Source organism: Mizuhopecten yessoensis, unplaced genomic scaffold (genome assembly GCF_002113885.1).
Source record: "Mizuhopecten yessoensis strain PY_sf001 unplaced genomic scaffold, ASM211388v2 scaffold6683, whole genome shotgun sequence".
Taxonomy (NCBI): Eukaryota; Metazoa; Mollusca; class Bivalvia; order Pectinida; family Pectinidae; genus Mizuhopecten; species Mizuhopecten yessoensis.
The window spans coordinates 1,922,050-1,946,797 of record NW_018406672.1 but is presented as its reverse complement, the minus strand read 5'-3'; the positions used below and the strand labels follow the sequence as shown (position 1 = coordinate 1,946,797).

General features: G+C 36.5%; 2 protein-coding genes across 14 annotated transcripts in view; one reads left to right on the top strand and one right to left on the bottom strand.

Annotated features, from left to right (window-relative positions):
• The window catches only part of LOC110452441 (teneurin-m-like), a 202,283-nt gene extending 191,027 nt beyond the window's left edge, over positions 1-11,256 (top strand). For all 12 annotated transcript variants that reach the window (XM_021500988.1, XM_021500987.1, XM_021500984.1 and 9 more), the window contains 3 exons: positions 1,195-1,500; positions 2,627-4,238; positions 5,179-11,256. In XM_021500988.1, the coding sequence (XP_021356663.1) occupies positions 1,195-1,500; positions 2,627-4,238; positions 5,179-6,041 (2,781 nt within the window). In that variant the 3' untranslated portion in view covers positions 6,042-11,256. The remainder of the gene's footprint in view (positions 1-1,194; positions 1,501-2,626; positions 4,239-5,178) is intronic.
• A 1,595-nt stretch (positions 11,257-12,851) lies between these two features.
• LOC110452440 (pirin-like) lies at positions 12,852-23,743 on the bottom strand. Of its 2 annotated transcripts, none has more exons than XM_021500973.1 (11): positions 23,693-23,743; positions 23,317-23,561; positions 22,183-22,469; positions 21,891-21,983; positions 21,450-21,530; positions 20,563-20,769; positions 19,652-19,781; positions 18,800-18,885; positions 18,142-18,208; positions 17,052-17,189; positions 12,852-14,233 (listed from the first exon to the last, which is right to left on the bottom strand). In XM_021500973.1, the coding sequence occupies exons 3-10, from the start codon at positions 22,456-22,458 to the stop codon at positions 17,059-17,061; spliced, it is 1,071 nt and encodes a 356-aa protein (XP_021356648.1). In that variant the 5' UTR covers positions 22,459-22,469; positions 23,317-23,561; positions 23,693-23,743; the 3' UTR covers positions 12,852-14,233; positions 17,052-17,058. The 2 variants fall into 2 exon arrangements, with proteins under 2 accessions (XP_021356648.1, XP_021356649.1); XM_021500974.1 differs by having other exon boundaries at positions 23,434-23,561.
• Positions 23,744-24,748: the final 1,005 nt, after the last annotated feature.

Genomic DNA, 24,748 nt, shown 5'->3' with positions numbered 1-24,748 from the left:
GCGTGAAAACTCATTTGGAAGGAATCCTTCATACATCATGATATCAAAGACAAACATCATTTATGTTATTGTAGATTTAATTTTATCTCTGTTGAGTCGTCTGTACAAAACATTGATGACCAAATCAGTCCAGAAGATTTTCTCTACAGATTCGAAGTCTTAGGAATTTTTTTGACTGAAAATTTAATTATACTTCATCAAAAAACATACACAAAATAAAAAAAATACAAAGGTTTATTACAAATTTAAACTTGCATAATTATTAATGTAGGTAGATTTGAAATAATCAAAAAGAAAATAGTTATATATACGATGCAAAGTTTTTTTTATTAGAACCGAGTCTTGGTCCCTGAATTTCGCACTGCAGCAGGGCTATACTAAAATAATGTTCCTTTGACAACGTTGGAGTGATGTGAACTGACAGTTGGCATGGAAACGTTTTCTTTCTTTTTATCTTAATAATCTTCATTTACTTTAATTGTTAGTTCGATTTTGAGTAGGATTTAAAAGTTTTTATTGAAGTTTATTATAATTATTTTGTAGAGTATATTTTTATACGATCGCATGATTAATTTTTCTTAAAACTTTTTTTATGATTAATGTTACACATATCATACTCATAATGATTTGATTTAACCAGAAAAATATGATTAATAAATGCCTTTGTTCCTTTTGTCTCGATAATCGATGCATTTATTACATTACTACTAGCATGATAGGAGTATGTAGCGCTTTTCTTCCCATCGATATATACGCTTCAATATGTAGAGCCAGTTATCTCCCCTTTGCCTTGTACGACATCAGTGGCAAATAAAATCCTGCTTGTCGGTCAAAAATGCATGCTACGTTTTGACTTCTGGACATTAATCTTTTAACTTTTTTTCTTTTTTCTTCTTCATTACTTACATGTCAATTTTGAAGACGACAATTAACAGTTGAAGAAGTAAGAGTATGAAAATGAAATTATGATAAGTTTAAAGTTTAATACATTCGTGGTTCATTGAATTGTAACTATAAATGTTTACATTATTCTGCTGTAATTCATCGGGCAATGTTGCTATAAGATTCAGTATGGGAAGATTGTGCTATTAACAGAATGACATGCTATTTCGTTGCTTTCCTTCTTGAATTTCAGATGTAATGAATTTGTAAATAATCGTTTTGCATGTTTTTGTGAATTCAATCTAATTATAGATCAATGGTGAAAACCTGCTGACTGTCGAGTACGATCGGGAAACCCACACGGAAAACATCATGGGAAAAAATCTCCTGAAAATTATGTCCATTTTGTACGATGGATCTGGACAGCCGACCCATATACGCCCAAACAATCGCCATCACGGCATGAATATTACGTACAGCAAAGAAGGGCGGATAACCCACTGGCAGTACGGAGAGATACGTGAAGATCTGATATACGACGACGAAGGTCTGCTGCGAGAGAAGTCTTCATCCAGTGGGGGCGCTCAGTACAGATTTAGTTACCGAGTCGGAAAAGTGGTAGGTTCTCCAATAAAACCTCGGGTTTGAAACCAATGAAGATGATTTTTTTTTTTTTTCAAACAAGAAACTTAAGGAAGTTATTATCCGGAAAGTGTGGCTCAGCTTGTTAACTATCAGAATAAAAGCAATCCAATGCAATTGAATTGAATGGAAAGAAAAAAGGAAGAATATTGATATTAAAAAATATGTATCAAGTCCCAATTTTATAATGTAAAAGTTGTGATCTGTAACATAGTGGTGAAACTAAAATTTCATTTAGTCTTGATTTTGTTCCAGAAGGTATGGATTTAAAAAAAAAGGAATAAAACATTTGTTTCAAATGCTTTTTTGTTTTTCTAAACATCCTCTTTGGTACAACACATATGGCAAAGTCACTAACAATTTCACCAATCACATCTTTACCAAACTTTAATTATGCAAGAGGGAGATAGCGCAAATTCTTTCTTTGAACATTCTGTCTTAAATTTTGCTAATATCAGATGAGGTATTTCTCAACTACCAAGATTCAAACCACTTACCAATAAATTTATAGTTTACAGTTCTGGGCACGTAGATGTGCACCACTGTTTTGTAAAGTTATGAATTTCAACTCTGGGGATCAATATAGCATCTGGAGCTAGTTAGTAATAGCTAGAATATTTGTTATTGGGCCAGTTAGGTTTTTCCTGGAAGAGGTGCTTTGGGCCAATTGCTTGGACATAAATTGGATTTATAATCCCCAAGGACACTAAATCAAAAAAGTATGATACCTATTGTAAGGCCTGATCAACAAGTCATAGTCTAGTCATAGAAAATCTTAAAATTACAAACTGTAATATAGCTGGCTGAATTAAATATCCTTCAAAATCCATAGAAAGTTTTAAACTTTGTCTTGAATGTTAAATTAAAATGAGCAAGAATTTCAAAAAATATAAAAAAAAAATACATTAATTTTTAAGCTGGCCACCAACAATTTAAACCCATCGGGCCATATCAAATCTTTCTACATGTACCATTCATGACATCGGAAATATTCTATTTTTTTTCCTCCTGTGTCTTCACATATCCTGCTAGTGATTCGACTAATGACCTTTTATACATTATGTGTAGTAAGATTTTAATAAATTGTTGTTTCCGTTTCCAGCCGACAGACATTATCTTACCTAATGGTCTACAATACATGATGCAGTACGACTCTCAGGGATATTTGGTAAGAGTCCGAACTCCAGGGCTCGGGGAGCATTTCTTTACCCGAGTCATGTCAGCAGGGATTCAGCGATTTCTATATCGAGTCCCAGAACTAACGTTCCCCTACACAGAAGAATACGATGGAAATGGAAAGCTACTTCAAATTATCTACCCGAGTGAGAGACGACGAATTATCTACCGGTACAACAAATTTGCCCAGCTAAGTAAAATCATGTTCGACGAGACGGAAATCAACATGGAGTACGATCCACAAGTCTCCAAGGTGTCGGCGTCCGAGGTTCTCAGCGGGCCATATGACTGTCGTGAAAGCTACACTTACACAGCTTCCCTGGTCAAAGACTATACTGTAGAATTCGCTAGGGATCGACGCCTGCTTGGTGTGAAATTTTCATACACCTACGACAAGAATTTCCGACTAAAATCCATCAATGGATACTTCCGTGAAAATATGACGAGTAATTCTGACATGTCATACGATGAGGAAACGGGTAAACTCCGAACTCTGAAGTCTCTGTCAATGAACTGGCCTCTGTTTGACATTGAAAAGATAACGGGAAACAACATGACATTTAACCGGGAGTACGACAGCTACGGACGACTTTCTAGTGTCATATACAGGTTCGGGGAACAAGAGCGCTTCTCCCTACAGATTGGCTACGACTTGGAGAACCGCATACACCACTGGAATTGCCAGATCGGGCCCGCCACCACCAGGAATATGCAGTACGTGTATGATATTAACGGCAATGTGATCGACGTGCTCCTGAACGGCCAGCCAACATGGCGGTATGGTTACGACAACAACGGAAACATTAACAAGATCACGGAGTATAGCCTAACCAGAAATCTAGAGTACGACATCGGTGACCGAATCTCAAAGTCTGGCTCTAAACGGTTCCGATTCGATAAGGATGGCTTCATGGTCCAACGGCATGACCAGCACGTCGGATTTAATTCAAACGGTCAGTTGCGATCCGTGTTCAAAACGGGAGAATACCGGTACTTTTATTTCTATGATGCTCAGGGTAGATTGGTCATCGAGGAAGATGGGAGCGGCAATGTGAATCAATTTTATTACGGCGATGTCACGCAACCTCAACGGATCACACACACCTTCAACCAAAGTTCTGGTGACCTTACGCAGTATCTATATGACTCGAAAGGGCAGTTATTGGCCCTGGAGCGTCAAAACTCCCTGTACTATATCGCAACAGATCCAATGGGAACCCCCCTGGCTGTTCTCAACGCTAACGGCCACATTGTCAAGCAACGTAGATACGACCCCCTGGGACAACTAGAGACCGACACAAATCCCAACTTTGACGTCTGTTTCGGATTCCAAGGTGGTTTGTACAATCCTATGACACAGCTTATCCTGTTCGGAAAGAGAGTTTACGATACCGAAAACGGACACTGGATTTCTCCGGATTATTCGAGTCTGCTGCGAGACCTCAACAAGATTCCCTCCTCACCGATGATCACTAACAACTACCAGTACCACTACCCAATCAACACCCACACCCGTCACAAAAAGTTCCCCATGCTTGGTAAGGCCTCGCTCAGTCAAAGTCAATATTGTGGCAATTGGTTATATTACAATATTCATATTTCATAAAAATTTAGACCATAGAAATTTTGTATACCTACATTTGTAAGAAATAGACAAATTATTAGTAACAAAAATATTTGTGAAACTTGAATGAGGTATTTTATAAAAACTGCCTATTTGTGAACTTAAGCCTTGTCACATACTCTATGACAGGCAGGATGTACATATATTTATAATTCAGTCTTGAAATCAGTGATCTTAACAAAATTAAAACTCTTGTGCAAGTTCATGAGAGCGTTCTATGATCTCACAATCTTCCCAGTTACAATTCACAATATGCTGCATAACAAATTGGGTGGTTTAAAAAAAAAAAAAAAATGTAAATTGTTTTTTAACAGAACATTTACACATGACACAATATATTTCAATCACAATTCTCAATTTTCAAAGTATGTTGTTCTGTGGTATAGGTGTTTCCCTAAGATGAATTCATAATTGCTGGAGTAGTATTAACTCATTCACCCCTGAAATTTCATAATGAACTATTCCAACCTTTGAATTGGAAGAGTTGAAATGTGTCTTCAGGGGTGAATGAGTTAAAGCATTCATTCCTGTGTTAACCAAACTTTCATCTAGGTCCCTCCCCACTGTATTTATCTCAGCGCATATCGAATGTTAATTAGATGAGATATGATTTCACTTGTACTATGACAACTTACAGAATTTTACCTCCGTGATGATGTGAAATCGTGTGGAAACTATAAATTAACTCATTCACCCCTGAAGACACATTTGAACTCTTCCAGTTCAACGGTTGGAAGAGTTCATTATGAATTTTGAGGGGTGAATGTGTAAACAACACATGAAATGTAAATACACTATTTCTTAATGTACCACCTACCCCAAGTATATCACTAATTCATCTCTTCCTTTTGTAGCGATCACCGACTGGCTTCTGATGCTGGGATTCGATTTGCGGAGTCTGGCACCTGATATATCTTACACTGGAGAAATTCGTCCAAAAGCACATGACGTTAGTCGTCGTCTGCTGCCCATGTCGTCAGCCTTCGAGTGTACATTCCTTCGTGACATGGAGAGTCTACTCACCATGACAACCGTTCCGAAATCAAAAGTTTCACCTTTGCTTGGTCACTTTGACCTTCAGCCAACTCCTAGACCCTTCATGCTTGGGCCAAAGGTGACCTTGTCATTTGTGAAGGGCAAAGCTGTGATTCATATGGCCGCAAATACGCCGAAATGGGCCAAACAATTGGCCGAGGTTTTGGTAAATGGGTCAGAGGTCATAGACCTTAGATACAGTATCCACGGCAAAGACATCCACTACTTTATAAAGACAGACGCCTCCAAAGCCGAGGAGGACTTACGAGCTCTAGACATACACAGCACGTTCGTGCAGTATGAAAATTCCATGAACATCACCGTGAACAGGATACAGCACAGTGAACGGTTTAGACTTAGTCCACACGCCGAGGTAGACATTCGTATCCACGGGGTGGACTCTGTGATAAATATTCGGTATGGGACGACATTTGAGAGGGAGCGCCAGAGGATTCTGGGCCATGCCAAAGAGCGTGCCGTGTTACACGCGTGGGAGAGGGAGAAGTGGGTGTTGCAAAATGGACTGACCACACAGTATCGGTGGTCAGACATGGAGAGACAACAAATTCTGACCAGCGGCTATGCCGATGGATATGAGGGGCATTACATACGTAGTCCAGAATATTTCCCCGAACTCTCAGACGATTGCAATAATATCAGATTTACGAAAAGCAGTAGGTAGCACACGTAGACCATCATACCATCTTACAATGGCCCATCCCTCAATGCTAATAGTACTTACTTCATTGAACGAGATTCTTTTACTTGGTTTTGTTTTTTCGTTTCATTTTTTTTTTTCGAGGAAGAAAATCAAATGTTACCTGTATATGATGTGTTCATGCACAACACGTGAGGATCCCCGGAATCGTGTTTAGTTTGGTGCTTACCTGTGCTGCACGAACCGTGGTGATGTGCTAGCGCTGGAATAGTGTTATGTTGCTCAGTGTTGTAATATATGACCGAGGAAAATGACGATTGTGATTTGTGATTCAAGAATTCTTATTTTAACTGAACTATACAGTCTGTGTGAAGTTTGAAACTTGTCGACAATCCTTGTGACAAAGCAAAAAAATACCAGTAAATTTTTAAGAGTTACATTCAACTATAAGTGCAGACACGATTAGCAGAAGGCTTCAGACAATGTAAATTGGCCGTGCTAAAAAGTGAACCTGGTGATTGTTGCCGTATGGTATATCACATGCCATTCAAGAGATGCAGGTACCTAGAATATTATTGACAGATAACACGGTCAATAGAAGGCTTGAACCTGTTGGAGATAAACCTGATAATTACTGCTGAAATTTGGCCTAGCTTGAAGTGTGATTACAAACAAGTAGATGTCGCGTGGTGCAGACATCACGGAGGTCAAGGCCAACTGATGTCATGGCAACAAGTTGCCACACTAGTCATACGAGAATCAAAATTTGTTTTATGTTTAACCAAAATGTAGACCAAGTTAACTTGCTACTGCCCTGTGATGGGGGACCCCTGTAGAACAGGGACACCCCTTGTAAATGTGTAATGTATATATTGTATCATACTAAACTCAAATATTGGTCAAACAAGATATATGATAGACGAGGTAGGATACTTCTAGTGGTTCTGTGACAACGCCATTCCAATGTAGTCAGCCGTTTTTGTTTTGACCTTCTAACATTATTGATCATACATTGCGACTACTTTTGTGTCAGCGCCAATATTTTACCCCATTGTGATGTTTTTATTTAAAATCTCAAACAAACTATTTTATCTTCATCATCTGTATTATGAGAACTTGAAATGTGTGCTGCATATGTCTCGTGATAGCAGAGTGGCATGCCAAATTTGCTAATTGAAAATATTGCAATATCTTGGTAATACTAGTTTAGTCAATGTTATTACTTTTTTTCATTTCATAAAACAGCATTATTTATCTATTTAATATTTCATTAAAAATTTGAAATATTTTAATCATTTTTTCTTAAATTATTAATACTTCATTATGATTTGAATTTAAGGCAGAAAATGACCTTAAAACATTAAGGAGTATTTTTAAAGCACAACTGTCATTTATTAACAGTCTATTTACAGGCAGATTCGATTCCATACAGGAAAATAGTTACACAATTTCTGTTCAACAAATGTACTGGATTTGTTGTCTGTCTGAAATGTAGACTTTGATTCTCAACAATCAATATGTTATATATTATGTCATAATTTGCAATGTTATTTAAATTATGAATTTTTCATCCATAACATGCATTTCATTCTCAATCTGCAGTCTTCGAAATAAAATAAATGAAATAAAGTAAATTATTAGGCGACACTATGATATATTATACCAAGGTGTAAGCGACGCTGTTCTGCAATATGTACTGTTATCGTCCATGACACCTTCATTGATCTATAAATGTAATCTGTGACATATCACTCGTATAACTATTCGCTCGCAAGTCAATCTGCATTATTATAAATATCTCATTTTCATTGTGCCAAACAACATACCGTCTAGTTGCCCTGTTTCGCGACCGGTTTAATTTCGCAAGTTTTGTGGATTTACTTGCAAAATCCCAAAAAAGTGTGTACATTTTCAATAGACTGAGATTTCTCAGTCTTCATGAAAAAATGTATCAAAATTTGCGCATTTTATTACCCACGAAAAAGAGCAACTGCGCGGCAGTGAGAGTTCGTTATAAGTTTTTAGTTCGGTACTATATACATTGTAGGTGTTCATTTGTCGGCTGAATTCACCAGCCTTTTTCTTTATAGTGTTTTGCTGAACATGAAACTAGTCCCAAATGATGTCATGGAAATTGTGTAAATAGATGACAAATCTGTTTCCATAGCAATATTGTGCTGTGGTGGTTGTTTACATGTACGACTCTTACGTATAACATGTATGCATGTATCGTATCTTTGGACAGTATGTATGTCAGATTGTAAATCTTCCGTTTTTTTGTCCGTGTGCTAGACTTTCTGATTTGTGCTTTACCATTTTGTGATGCAAGAACAAATTTGGAAAATTACCAAGTATTACGGTATAAAAAATAGCAAAATGTGTCACTGTTCATAGCCTCGAATATAATTATTTGTCTTCGTCCTCAAAAATACAAGAAATGTACAATAAATATAATTAATACAGTATTGTGTATATTTCTATGTTATAATTATGGTCTTGGAAATGACACTTTTTTATGATATTCGACATGAAAAGTCAAACATCTTTTTTTTTACAAGATATTTTTCCTAAAACACATCATATATACCATCATTGTACCATTTAACTTGTTTCCTTCTGAATGGAGAGAAATCAGGACCCATATTACCCATGAAAATGGTTGATTCGTAAGGCGCCAGGAAAAACACCAGATTTGTTTTAATTAACTCATTCACCCCTGAAGACACATTTGAACTCCTCCAATTCAAAGGTTGGTATAGTTCATTATGAAATTTCAGGGGTGAACGAGTTGAACAAAATCTTAGTCAGTTTGCGGGTCAAACAATTTGTGTTTTTGGTTATTTTTGCAAAGACTAATGATTTTGGTTATATAACAATCAATTGTGACAGTTCTAAATCATTTATTTATCAACTTAAAAGTGTTTATTTACAGTTTATGTTCTGGTGACTTTGGATTCTGCAGTAACTATGAAGAAAATAATCATGATAAGTATGTCATGTAAAATCCCTGAAGAGAAACAGCAGAATCACAGAAGCGTATCAGTGGAATTACTGAAGCGAATCAGTGGAATCACTGAAGCAAATCTGTAGAATCAAAGAAGCGTATCAGCAGAATCAGCCAAGCGTATCAGTAGAGTCACTGATGCGTATCAATAGTAACAATTATCATAATGTAGTGCTGTTATTATGTTTTACAAAGTTATTTTAGTTTTTTATTTAATTTTTATTCAGATCTATGATACTACTTTGAAATCAAAGTTGAGAGACTATAGTACTATATAATAGTACCATCACTCTCTCTGGTGTTGTGGGGGGCGGGGTACAGGTGAAATGTGTTCATTGATAGCCATCTTTAACTGTTGTGGGAAGTGTTTCTAGTATGCAATAAGTTTTAGTTTCATACGCAGCTCATTAGAATGTGAATTTAAAGACAAATGATATTTATAGATATGCATGTTTTCATCAATGGTTGTACTTCCTGCTACCCCTGTTCCCAATAATTAATGGACTAGGCCATTTTACATTTTTAGTTAAAGCGCTTACAAAAAATGCTCATGAATAAGTGGATTCTGGAAAATGATTTTGGCTATCAAGCAAACACTAGTTAGGACATATTAAAAATAAACAAATAACTTATAAAATATTTATTTTGAAACTGTTGCAGAAATAACTGACCAATGAACATGTTTCTGAATTCCTTTAATATTTACAGATAGTTTCCCACAGACTATCAGCAAAATTGAAAAAAAAAATGAAAAAAAAAATGAAAATTTATTAATGATCATTTGGAGAAGTAAAATATTGTTTTTAAGTAATCAACATTGGAAAATTCAGGTGCAGTCATTTCATCTTGGGAGCAAGGGGTAGCCAGTTGGTAATTGTAGCAGTATTCATACCTACATGTTGTATAACGGAGCACCTGCAACCAAGTAACACACAAGATATCCCCATCGTAACAGTAGTATACATATATTGTCTCCTAGCAACAAAGCTGATAACGGAAGGGTAAAGAAAACGTATTATACCTCTATATATGTTGTGAATGGCAATTAAAGGCTATATTTTTATTTGATTTTTTTTTAAATGGGGGGTAAAGGGAGATTTTGATTTTCAAGAAGGGAGATAACTCTCAGAGAATGGTGAACCCCCTATGAGGTGTGAAAGTAGATGGATATTTTTAATTCGTACGTTAACAGTTTCAGTTTAGGATGTTATTTCTTCCTTAATTTTATCAGAGGTAGTCAGTTGAGTTTCTATTTATAAATGGTGCCATAATATACTACGGACTGGATACATTGGGTATAGTGTTCCTAATAAATTATTGGATCTTAATCGGTGAACTGACAGAAGAAATCGATCATTAAATCCGACAATAATTTAGGGCTATTCTTCTTTGAATGTTTTTTTGCGTTATTTTAAGAACAGTGTTGAGATATCTTTTCTTTTTGAGGATTATTTCTGTTGTGTTTATTATTTCACAAATGATAAGTCGAATGCTGTGCAACTGATATAGAAATACTCTGATATATATATCGGAGCAAGTTCATATTAATCGTTACAATTTTCAATACCAATGTTTATAGTATCAAACTGAATATAAGTAAAATTGAATGAAAATTATATAAAATTCAAAAATAATGCAATTAAATGAGGAATATCAAAATATTTAGGTGGGTTTTTTTCCATATTTTTTTAAGTGATTGCAATTTTTTTTTTTAGATATACCTTAGTGTATATGCCGCTGTGAGAATTGTGGCTGCAATCATCCTGTCTGTAGTGGCTGCTGCCATAACAATTGTGGCTGCAGTCATCATGTATGTAGTGGCTGCTGCCGTGACAATTGTGGCTGCAGTCATCGTCCAGATTTGAAAATTGTGGCAGTAGTCGTAGTGGCTGCTGCGTAAGAATTGTGGCTGCCGTTCTATATTTACATACTGGCTGCTGCCATGACGATTGTGGCAGCAGTTGCCGTGAGAATTGTAGCAGGATTTTTGTGTTTGTACTGGCTACCATATTGGCTGCATGTTAGGTTATCTATATATATATTATATATATGCAACTGTGTTTTGGAGGTGGGGACGCGTGTCCCCGTGTGTATGGTGTGACTGAGAGTTAGCTGTCCTGTGTTAATATGTCATTCATCTCGTACTAGTAAACTTATCAAAAACTATCTTTAAACACCATAAATTTTCTATTTAAAATGTAAAGAAGAAAAATAAAACAAAAAATATAATATCAATTGCCTTGTTTTGTTGTCTGTTACATACTTATCAATGAATTCGTTCACTGAACTTTAAAAATCATTGAATATGCAATTATGAAATGAATCTACAAATTTTTATTTTAGGTAATTGAGCCAAAAAATCTTTTACAAAATGGAACAGCAGAGCATTTGGTGAATCCAGGATATCTGATTAACCCTTTCACCCCTATGTAACTTTAGTAGACTCTGCCATGCATTGATATGGAGGGGTCCATTATGGTCTACAGTGGTGAAAGGGTTAACTAACATTTGTAGAAATTCATTGCAGCCTTCTACTGATTATTCAACTTAATACTTGGTAATTAGTTTTGAGAATGCAAGTGAAATATCCCACCTATTTTCACAATCCTTACAGCTCACAAATACAAGTCATTTCAGATGAAAATTGATAATCTGTAACTTGTCCAAACAACTATTTCCCTTATAGTTAAATCTGCTTGAGAAACCAACTTTACTAAACTATCCTTTTTAAATAAACAAGCTTTTTAAAAGCCTTCAAAGCTGTTTACTATATAAATCCTCTGTTAAGAGACCATATGAGTGGCCAAGACCTCCCTTGATGGCCTCTTCATACGGTTTGGTCTGTACATGTATTATATCTGAGGGTGTGTACCTAATTGGTCGTAGATACAAGACTTTTTCAGAAGGAATTTTCATTCTATTTGCATTCTGAAAGAGGATTTTAAAAGTGTAATAAAATAAGATTAAATGTTGATTATTTTGTTTGCAATATCAAAAACAAAAAACAAGTAAAGTTGGATTCACTCCAAATAAGTCCTTTTATGGTCAGTTATTACAACAACTGGTGTCAATATCTTATAAATGAACTTATAATTAAAAAACACAAACTGTTATCATAAACTTTCAAAATATATTTATTTACGGTCAATACAAAATCCATCGCAGTCATGTGTCATCAATAAATTAAATATTAGAAACAAAAATGTATTTCAATCCATCAAAACTGTCACGTATCTAAATAAATGTGACATACTTTCTGTAATGTAAATTACTTTATTATGCCGCAAACTAAATTTCATAATCTTACGTTTGTGAAGAACAACAATTCAACATTTCATTGTACAGTAAGTGGATGCCTTATGTTGTATATTAATGGTTTTTTAACATGATACTTGAAATATTGCAATCAACACAACACTCATCACGAAATACATGAAATATGTGAAAATAGGGTCTCGAAACCGAGCGAAAGAGAACCAACGTCCTCAAGGTTGTCATGGTTCGTAAGTGGATTGCAGTAGAAATCTACAAATGATACTAACAGTATTCACTATAGCACTCCATCAAAGAAGGTAAACAAAATGAATACAAAAGATGGAGCAGCTAACTCTAGATTCCAGTTTATTTACAGTATCTAGCTAGGCTTCCTGTAGTCAAGAAATTCGCTAGTCTACATTTTTTCGCAGTTAAGATTTGGTTTGTTTGTGGTTAACGTCATATTAACAGCTATGGTCATTTAAGGACGTGCCAGGTTTCGGTGGTGGACGAAAGCCGGAGTTCCCTGAGAAAAACCACCGACCTAAGGCCAGTACCTGGTGACTGCCCTACGTAGGTCTCGAACCTGTGACCTAGTGGTGGAGGGCTATTGGTAGCAGAATGCCAGACGCCTTAACCACTTGGCCACCATGGCAACTTCGCAGTTCAGGTAACAATTAAGAAATTGAGAAATGTCATATACAAATGTATATATTTGATTAGCAGTCTAGGCATACGGGCAAGATCCTGTGCTTCTTATATTATATATCAATAATTTCATATTTATCAAAAGTCACAGACTTCAATCTTCAAAAATATATCGATTTGAATACATGGTCATCAAAGGGAGATAAGCAAAGAAACTCTCATAGAGCTGTCGAGAGAGATCATTACTTTTACCAGCATGTTAATAAATGTACCCGTCTGAGAAAAGGTAACAATTAAGTTAAATATCCCAGACTTATAATCCTGAGTAAGGTAAATGATATATAGGATTTTGAGTGCCCTATTGAAACAGGATTACCTTGTATTGTCCTTTAAATTTGATATTCAGAAGAATGAATAAAGTAAACACAACAAAAGATATGACAACAAAAAGGGATATAATATATATATATATAATATGAGAGAGGAAATCACATGGAATAAACTTAAAGGATATGGAGGGGGCATTTAATACATTATAATGTATTACCAATTTCCAATTGCAACTGCAGATAAATACATATAAAAAAAAAAAGGAAAACTCATGGGTACAATGTATGAAGCTGTAACTAAAGGCCTGGATTTTATGGGGAAAAAACGGTTTACCTGTTTTTAAAAGTAACATTTTCGGGTATAAATCTTAGCGGACCTGCAAAAGTTTATGCTGGCCTTCCAAGACATAATGTCAAGGCTCGCCTGAAAGCAGCATCAGATTACTAGGTCCGACCTTGTTTCATAAAAGAACAACTCTGGTCCAACCGTTTCAACCGTTTGGATTATTAAAATGAAAGTGGCCTAAGACATATGCATTGCAAAGTACTTCAGGTTGTTTAGTCATTTAAAGTAAACATACACCAATAACAAAGACAAAAACAAAAAGAACAATGTAAAAAGTAAAAAAGAAATCTTCATAAAATAGGTTATGTATAAATCCATCTTTTAAATAACAAAACTTACAACAGAAACTTGTCTTGATAAATTATATCTGCTTTAAAGTCTTTTTGTGTTGCAGTAGGGGTTATCTCCCTTGCTTTATAAGTTTTTTGTGTCGCAATAGGAGTTATCCCCCTTGCTTTATAAGTTTCTTGTGTTGCAGTGGGAGTTATCCCCCTTGGTTTAGGTCAGACTCCAATTGGATCTTCTGTGACAACAAACGAGTTCCAGGTCAAGGCATTTTCGAACCCGTTCTGCTCACGTTGATAATCCTTCAATGCCTGATTGATTTCCTCCTGTGTGTTCATGACAAACAGTCCTGTATAGAACAAATAGAACCTCATATTGAAACTTATTTAAATATGGTAATAGAAATTTTCATTACAATATATGTTTACTTTGATGTTTTGAACTTTGCAGAACCCTAAAGAAAAATTCAAAACATGGAGCCTTCAAGTTACTATCATTTGTTGAATTTCTAACATCTTCGAGATCCAGTATAAACTGCATAAGACTATTTGATTGTAAAGGACGGAACACAAAAAAAAGGCAAAAAATTGAATTGAAATCTGAAAACATTGGATTTAAAGAAATTAAAAAAAAGTTCCATTTATTTATACACCAGTTTGCCTGTTCAAAGGCAAAAAGTTCAATTTGAAATCTATAAACATTTGATTTAATGCAATTAGAAAAATATCTTTCATGTACATTTGTATTTATAAACTGTAATTTACATATTCAGGTGGTAAAATGATTGCAGGACTTTTTAACATTCTTGTACAGGTAATTGTAATCTTCAATGTTTTCCAAACGATAGGACCTTGATTGTTGTTCAAAACAGAAAAGAAATTCAACTCATCAAAGTATAATTCATAAATAGAATATCAGTAGTATTGTGTATAAGGAAAAGATTCCGGATCTTGCTGTTTTTCCACACAATGAGAAATTTGATTTTCTTCGAAGTTCAACTTATCGAAGTTTCACTGTATATTGCATCAATATGTTTGTGCATTCCTTTACATTATTTCAACACGAAAAACCAGTGAAAACTTCTGTAGTGCAAAAATATCCCATGATAACAGTGGTGCCCTGACCTACATAGTTCTAAGTTCAGGTCTTATCTATCTTGTGAAACTGGCAAGCATTGTTACTTTAGTTTGATTTAGTTTGTTTGTGTTTTAAGTCCTATTTACAGCTATGGTCATTTAAGAACGTGCCAGGTTTTGGTGTTGGGGGAAAGCCGGAGTTCCCCGAGGAAAAAACACCGACCTACGTCAAGTACCTGGCGACTGCTGTGTTACATTTCACAGTGCAATTCAGCACTATTTCAAGTTTTGTTCAATGCAGTTTGTACAACTGTAGCAGATCTGGACTAGGTCGATCATCGGCGACCAGGTACCTCAATTGGTAGAGCGCCAGTTAAGAGTTTGGAGGGTACCAGTTTCGAATCCTGGTTTGGACGTGCATTTTTAGCTCAACTGGTCCGTAGGACTAAGGTGAGCTTATGCCATACCGTTGCGTCCGTCCGTCCGTATGTCAACAATTTCTTTAAACGACTTCTTCTTCTTAACCACTGATTGGAATTCAACTAAATTTGACTGAAAGCATCCCTAGGTGGTGGAGATTCAAAATTGTACAAATGGTTGGGCTGACCCCCCAGGGGGCTGAGGGGCAGGGCCAAAAGGAGTCAATGTGGCTATATTGCTTTAATCGACTTCTCTTGAACTAAGAAGTCGATATCAACCATATTTGACTGGAGGCATCCCTAGGTGTCAGGGATTCAAAATTGTACAAATGATGGAGCTGACCCCCCAGGGGGCTGAGAGGCGTACTTGGCAAAAAGGGGTCAATTTTGCAATATTGCTTTATGCGACTTCTTCTCTGGAACTTAGAGGTGGATATCAACCATATTTGACAGGAAGCATCCCTAGGTGGTGAGGATTCAAAATTATACAAATGGTGGGGCTGAGGGCGGGGCCAAAAAGGGGTCAATTTTGCTATATTGCTATAAACGACTTCTACTGAAGAACTATGCCATGGATATTGATCATATTTGGTCGGAAGCATTCATGGGAGGCAGGGATTTAAAATTGTACAAATGGTGGGGCTGACTCCCCGGGCTAAGGGGTTGGGCCAAAAAAAGATTATTACTTGGAAATGGTTGAGATCCTCACCATATAACCGTGGTATACAATTGCTGAGTATAAAGAGAAGAATGCACATTTGCTTCCAGGATGGCTCTAGGGTCTTGCCCCACCCTTGGAGACATAGTCCCTGGGCCATAACTTTAAAATTGTTGAGATCCCCACCCCAAAACTATATATACAGATGCTGGGCATAAAAAGACGAATGCAGTCATGATATCAGAATAGACCCTGGGGTCTGACCGAACCCTTAGGGACCTAGTTTGTTAGTCACAGCTTGGAAACAGTTGAGAGCCCCACCCTATAATGGTATATACAATTACTGAGTATAAAGAGATGATTGCACTTATGTTTCCAGGATGGCCTTGGGGACCGCCCCACCCTTGGAGACTTAACCCCTGGGTCATAACTTTGAAATGGTTGAGATCCCCACCCCAAAACTTTATATACAAATGCTAGGCAAAAAGAGACAAAGGCAGTCACGATATTAGAATTGATCCTGGGGTCTGGCCACAACCCTAGGGACCTAGTTTCTGAGTCAAAGCTTGGAAACAGTTGAGATCCCCACCCCATAACCATACATAAAATTGCTGGGCATGAAGAATCTAATACAGATATGCTTCAAGGATTGGCCTTGGGGTCTAGCATATTCCCTTGATCTCATTCGGAGAATATTTTGCCATAATTGCTTTGGTATCCAGGTGAGCGATACAGGCCCTCTGGGCCTCTTGTTTTCGCTCCTACTACATTTGGTGCCCAACGAAACATACACACGGAAGATGGTATAGGGTCTCGTGTGTCTTCAAGTCACGGCACCAAATGTATTAGAAGAGAGAAAAAATGAACAGCCAGACTGGGGTTCAAACCTGGGACCCTCTGACCTCTAGACGGACGTTCTACCAATTGAGGTAGGTACATGTACACCGATGATCAACCAAGCTCAGTTCCGCTACAGTAGCTAAAGTGATAAATCTGATAACAAACATGACCTACATGTATGTTAGTGCTGGCTTCTCTGTTTCTTCACGTATTCCGACTGCCAAGTTCTGACCCCGTCAAATCCGTTTTTACCGTTTCGGTAATCATCGATAGCCTGCTGTATTTGTTGGTTGGTATTCATCACAAATGGACCTAAAACATGTTGGTCAGAGATGGGGTCAAAATTCTCATTTCTATAGTTCATTTGAAAGTTTTGAAGAAAGCAGGTCTAGACTTGAAGAAATATATTTGCAAAACTTGACAAGAACTATAACATTGATTACATATTGAAAGTAAGGCATTTGTTGCGGTCAGGACCTGGTCAGGAAAACTGAGCATTTTTTTTGTAGGGGGTTTTCACATTTTTTTGTTGTTTCGCATTGTTTCACAGCCAATTAACAAGTTCAATATTTTTTTGCTAATAAAGACAGATATGATTTCAAAACCATTTTTTCGTCAAAGTTTCCCAACAGTTAGGATTTGAGGGAAATTTACACTTAAACCTTGATACATTGCCCCATGTATCATTAACCTCCTCTCTTATTACCATTATTTTTTCAAGGTCTTTATTTCTTCTTCGTAATTACTTTATATATACCTATTCCTTGAGTGCCGAACACTTTTGTAATGCCAAAATAACCCTTGGAATATAAGATTGCTTAGAATCAAGTTTTACGGTAATTAAAACCCAGGCCATTTGCACAGTATTAAAAAAAATATTTAATAAGGTTCATCAGTTTATCAAAGTTTTACTTTTTATAAAAATAATGTTTGCATTAAACATGGTCCCTAAATTTGTCAAGCTATGACTGAGCGCCTCACCCAGTTATATAACTTGACGATTGGAACCTGCAGTCTGTCTTGAAACATTTCGACCCATTTAAAACGTACATTGTTTATGGATTAAGTAAAATTTTGATATAGAATTGAAATATATTTCATGTTATTACCTTTGTCCGATAGTAAAGACAATACAATGTGTCCTTCCAATTCCAAAATTTTTGATTAATTTTAGACTTCATTTGTTCTCCAATCTTTCAATTGTTAGAAAACCAAAAATTGCAAACATTTTGTTTTTTTAAATTTACAAAGATTAAGTTCTCACCATGTTGAACTATTGGTTCGTTCAGTGGCTCCCCTCCTATCAAAACAAAGTGGAGCATCTCTTTACCCTGAAACATGACAAAAGTCAAGGACGTTAAAAGTCTATATAGTTAATTCTGCTAAATACACATATATACACTTGTTGGGTCCATTACCAATGTATTACAGGGTATAACCTATCTCATCCAGCCCTTTCTAATCGGGATCCCTGACTATTAGCCTTGCCATTTCCCCCCTCTTGTATGCCAACACTGTCTAATGCCGGCCCTCTCTTCTCTAGAAACCAACAATGTTTTAAAAGTTTTACCTTAAAAATATTTCTTAAAAAAAACTTGTAATTCTAGCCTTTTAACTTTAACTAGGATGATTATCACCACAAAATTGTTTTTCTGGTAATAAAATATGGGTCTGATAAATATATAAGTTGCATTGAAAATGAATTTGGAAATACAATGTAGGTTGGCTTTAAAACTGGATGTTTCCTTAATTAAAATACTCTTTCAAAAGTTACTAGATTTTTCGACAAGAAAAGCACACAACTTAAATTTATCTAAAGTTTATCTATAAAATCAATTACCTGGTATACGTATAATCAATAATCAATCGGTAATGCGCCACCGATAATTAATTTTGAAAATGGAAAAGATTCCCATTACTACCTTATTGTAGGCTTCTAATTGGTCCCCCTCCTTACTCAGCACTGCGGTAGTATGGGTGTCGACCTCCTTCTGGTGTGCACTGTCCCCTACAGAATAAAAAGTCAGGGTATTATGAAAAGTTCTTTTTACACAACCAATAAGAGTTTCTATGTGACATTTCGATGACTAAGTACGATATGTACACTGTCACCTTCATCAGACAACCTTAAAAGGAATCTGAAGGAAATGTCAGGGTATACTGACATCTTATAAACTTTCCAATAATTTATAAACCTTGTCCCTATAAAGGCTTATAATCATAAAGAACTGATCAATGAAACATTCTACACCATTCTTCATCCGCGGAAAAATTGGAGTATCTTGTACTCTAAGAGAGCAAAAAACAAGGGAGGTAAGAAGACAAAGATCATGGCAATTGACAAATTGTATCTCTACTAGCTACTACACATCGGAATTTGATTAAACCAATTCTTGTTCCACCATAAGATAAATAATGAAATTATTTTAAGACCATGCCTGATCCCGGGAGCTGAACTCTAGACAGGAATTATGCCTGGTTCACATTTTAAAACCATACATTTTATTACCACTATAGACTTACCCTTTCACCCCTATGCAACTTTAGAAGACTCTACCATGCATAGATCTGGATGAGGCCATTATGGTCTACAGTGGTGAAAGGGTTTTAAACACTGGACAGATCTAAACTATTACGATGTAAAAATCATTTATTGAGGCTTAGAACTAACTTTCCCAGTTAACAGTATTTTGGACACAAGATATCCTTGATTATGTAGGAATTGAATTATGTTAAGGAAAATATTAACAACAGTTTAATTTTTACAGACTTACCAAAGTGTCCAGTTCCTTGTAAGATGTAGAGAAATGATGTGAACCCCTTTGGTATGGGTTGGGCTAGTTTCGTGCCAGGATCCATTTTGAAATCCAGGTACATAGTTGGGGTACGTGTGTACACAGGAGACTACAGACAAGAACAAATTAAATACTTAATGCTAAAAAAAGGATATTAAAAAAGAAATATTTCACTACTGAAATGGGAAAGCGAGTAGTGTGCTTACACCGGGGATAAAACCAGCGCCCTCCAGCTTCCCAGTCCGCTGTTCTACTAGTTAAGCTAAAGGGAAATTTCCTCTAGCACAAAACATTGACCCTTCAGAAATCTAGGACAAAAACTAGGATATGTTAATGTTCTGATGTCATGGGAAAACTGAAATATCACTAGAAACTTACATGAATTATAGAATTATGACAAATAACATCAATTCATTCACCCCTGAAGACACATTTGAACTCTTCCAATTCAAAGGTTGGAATAGTTCATTATAAAATGTCAGGGGTGATTGAGTTTAAAGGTTTGTGTTGATTGTGTTACATCACACCAATGATTCTAATCATTAGTCTAATACTTTTTCCATCTTTGCAAATTGCAGAGTTATCTTCTCTTGTGAGCAGGTATTGATTGTTACGTCATTGGTTTGCGTGAAAAAATTACGTCGTTTTCTCAAAAATTGTTGACGTTACTCTCACAAACCAATGACGTAACAATCAATACCTGCTCACAAGAGAAGATAACTCTACAATATGCAAAGCCGGAATATCAAAGGCCAAAATATTTTATTACGATTTGGTTATCAGTTAAAACTAAAACAATACAACACATTAAACAATTTAATTAAGTTAAAATATTGGACTTTAACATGTTGACCAACACACCGGGATAAAACAAATACCAAATCTTATACCTTAATGCCAAAAGCTTCTCCAGCGATGACCTTGACAGTGACCCCATCCTTGGTGGTCCGAGGAATGTCCTTGTCCAGTAATTCTTGGTAGGCCGGCTTGATCATTTTGTTTTTAGCAGACAGATTGACCCACAGCTGGAGGCCATGGGTAATTCCGTCACCCCACGGCATCTCACAGTGGACAATACCTCGACCGGCGGTCATCCACTAAAACAGGAAAAACAGTCAGTCTTTATCAAAACAGGCCAAGGTCAAAGTTATTAACCGTAAATATGCCAAATTTGAAGATCCAGAGGGTGGAATTTCCCTTTCATACACACTTTGGCCTGAAAGGGTATTTTTCTCTCATTCCAACCACCAATATAAACTCAGAAACCATGAAAATGTGTTTGGACTTGCCAACATTTTAAAAATATTTTTCTAGACGAAAACGAATCTGTCAGACAGATTTAGCAAACCCCATATTAGCAAACAGAGTTTGTGCAGAAAAATGAATAACATGTTTCTAAAGTATACGGTAACTATAATGTAAAAGGTTTTAATTTCATCACGTCACCTTTTCCGCATCGTGGCATCTAAGAATTTCCAAATTTTGAGCTATTGTGACGTCATGTCACGTGAAATGGTGTGTAGGATAGAAATTTCCTTATTCCTTTTTTTACCCTGGGCAGCTCTATCTTACACACACGGAAATGAGAAGCTGGATGTACTAATAATTTTCCCACCTGCTTCGTACTAATGAGTATAACATTGGTATTCTGCCATACTCACGAAATATATACTGTATTCAAAAGAAACTCAAGTAAGATCCATTATATCTTACGCAGTAACGACACCTATCAGGTCTACATTTATAGTCAGGCTACATGTCATGGCTATAGACTCACCTGTAGGTCACCTTCGTTAATTGTACCTGCATGGCCACAGAAGTCTTCATGTCTGATGGCGCCCTTCAGGATGTAGGTTACCTGTAAGTAACGTACAGGTGGAAATGAAACGGAGCAGGAAGAATGCAACGTAAACAAGAGCTCTCATCAACTGACCGTGGCAACAATGAGTGTTCTTCATATGAAAATAGCACAGGGCACTTAGAATGGCTTACATGGTTAGATGTGGTATGTTGTATACATGTAAAATCCTTGTAGCTGAGAGCAATGGGCCATTTTTAGATTTGTTTTGTCAATATACAAAATTACAGGGGCCATTCTATTAAAAATTCAAGAGAAAAGAAAACATAACAGGCCAAATTCATTTTTTTTGGGGGGGTGGGGGGGTCCATTGGTCTTTATTGCTTTCCTCCAGGACTACCCCTGGTATGGATATCTTACAGTTTCGAATCCTCTATGGGGATGATCTGGAAATCCTCCAGGCTGTTTGTCTTTGAACTCATCCAACATCAGGAATGGATCAAGATTCCGTAACTGCGAACAAATATATCATTTAATGAATTAAAAGACTGAATGTGACACACAGAATTTGAGTGGATGATTTAAGAATTTGTGTCAATTATCAAAACCCTTCATCTCTTAAAGACTGTAATGTTTACTTCACCCTTTAATTATAATGATTTCTGGTAGTCCCAATGAACTGTGTTTCTAATGAACATGAATTTTGACTGACCTCTGCACGCCCGACACTCCTGCGCACACGGGCACCCACACCCTCATCTTGCTCCACGCTAAGGACAGATTTGACCACCGACTTGGATGTCATCGTAGCAATAACAGAACAGTACTGGTCAGTTTGAGTCAGTGCAGGAACAAGGGATCTATATTGACTGGTCAAGTTACAACTCTTGACCGGTACATCAGCGTGGAAGGTCCTGAGAATTGCTAACACAGCAGTCAAGATAAGTAGTGAATTTTGTGTTCTTATCCTCAGAACACCACACAACATTCAAATGAAGTCTGAAAATGAACAAACACAAAATTAAACAATGATAAACAAATGAGACGGTACTATCTTTATCACTATTCCTCTTCCTACTACAAATTGGTGCCGTTGACCCGGGGGGGCCTCCCCGTTCAAGGTAGGAGAACCCTTGGCGGGGAGTCAAAGAACCTGGGTTGCTGATTGAAAAAGGGGGAATAGTGTAACAGAAGTGCAATGATTAGGCTGCCTTACAAGAGTCAGCTGTAGGGAATTTCCCTTTAGCTCAGCGGTAGAGCATTAGGCTGGAGAGCCAAGGGTCGCTGGTTCGAGCCCCAGCGACGGCACTATCTTTATTACTTTTACTCGTCCTACTATATCATATTTCAAATGAAATCATCAGAACTTAGAAAATAGGAATAGTTTAGCAAATTCACTGGTACAAATTGCTCAATGTTAGGGTCTGAAATCATGGGGTCTCCCTCCTAAATAGGGAGAGTTGGCTATAAGTATGCAGGGGCAAACCACTGCGACATCAGAGGGATAACAACTAACCCCATCAGACATCACACTCTTTGTTCCGCCACCCCTGGGGATCAAACCAAAATTCTTGGCTGTTTCAGTGAAATACTGACATTCTCAAAGATCCCTTTTCTCAGGTTCTAGCTCACTGTCACCACAGGGAGGCCTAAGGACTTGTACACAATTTGTAATAGATAGAGAAGATAATCATTTGCTTTCACCGGGGACAGCGACCCCCAGCTTCCCAGTTCGCTAAAAATTGTTGTGATAAATTAAGAGAAATACCCACAGCTTAAAGTCGACTCAGATCATGTATCTGGCACAGAAGCATGTAAAATAAATGAAAAAATATATGATACTCACCTTCATGGATTGATTAAAGTACCATTTATTCCTCTGGGTTTAGGTTTATCAGACGTTCTACTACTGGACATGTAAAGTTTGCATTAACTGCACTGCAACAGGAGTATATATACTCACCTGTCAACAATAGACCGTTCTAGTTTCTCGACTCAGCTTTATTTTTCATGATGTCATTACGATCCGTATGTTCACATCCAATCTGACCTCCCAGCCGGTGACATAATTAGGCTAACTGTACGGTTGACCTGTTTAACACCAAAACCAATATGACTTCACTTGACAGTTTTCTTACACAACAAACAGCGTTCTCAATTCATGTCTTGCCATTAATCCGATAAAAAAATACCACTAAATCGCCCTAACGTGCATCACTTACCTGAGACTGAGTAGCAAGAGTAATTAATGTTGACCCGGAAGTATATTCTCGTTCGGTATAAGGTCATTATATGTAACGGTCATGTAAAAATATGCTGAATCATATGCATGCACGCTGTGTATATTGTTAACAATTCCACGATTGCTATATGTTATTTGGAAGAGACGTAATGTATGAATATAATGTGCGGGCTAATTTAAAACTTACACCCCTATGATGTTAATAACAACATTTTTGTTTCTACTTTCGTTTTACACTAGATTCAGATGTTAAATGGCGCGAAATTCGAAAGCTTCGAACGTGGATCAGATAGGCATAAAAGATAAAAAAAAAAAAAAAAAAAAAAAAAAAAAAAAAAAAATATATATATATACCATATCATTAAAGATACATCATAACTATTTATGATACCATACCTACTATGAGATATATTTTGAAACATCATATACGATATCATTTTGCAGGTGCATGTATTATGGCACATTATCATCAAATTTCACCATAACGTTACCTCGTAATAAACTATTTCGTGATAATTATGTAAAATGCTTCACGCTAATGCTGTATGTGAAATGCTTTATGTGTGTTGCTCATGCGACAACTAAATGCTCCAGTCCATGCGTCTTGTGAAAGGCAAACAAACTAAAGATACGCGTACGTCTTGCCACGGACTTAGATTAATTCCGTGGTCTTGCGAAATAGGTAATATTGATAATTGCTTTGAACATGCTTTTTACAGAAATCACGGAATCACCATTTAGGCTATCTAGTTACATCTGATACATTTGCGTTACATTGAATTAGACAGAGAACTAGACAGACTTCCACTGTATCTACTCACGGACTTAGATAACTATTCTAATTCCGTGATCTACTTTGGAAAAAAATAGATTGTTCAAATATGGCAAGTTCTGAAAGTACGGTTTTCAAATAATTGCGTTTCACGAGACTATTATGAAGATAAATTAAAATTAATTACCTGTTAATTTCGCTTGTCGCATGCATGAAGAATTACACATTACGCATTTCACATCTAACGTATAGCATTTTAAAGCA

Excerpts from the sequence above, each read along its gene's own strand:
- LOC110452440 (XM_021500973.1), bottom strand. The coding sequence starts at position 22,458 with ATGTTGTGTGGTGTTCTGAGGATAAGAACACAAAATTCACTACTTATC. Across the intron at positions 21,531-21,890 it reads CCCATAGAGGATTCGAAACT|GTAACCTACATCCTGAAGGG; the intron begins GTAAGATATCCA and ends CGTTACTTACAG. Across the intron at positions 18,209-18,799 it reads AATTAGAAGCCTACAATAAG|GGTAAAGAGATGCTCCACTT; the intron begins GTAGTAATGGGA and ends GTCATGTTTCAG.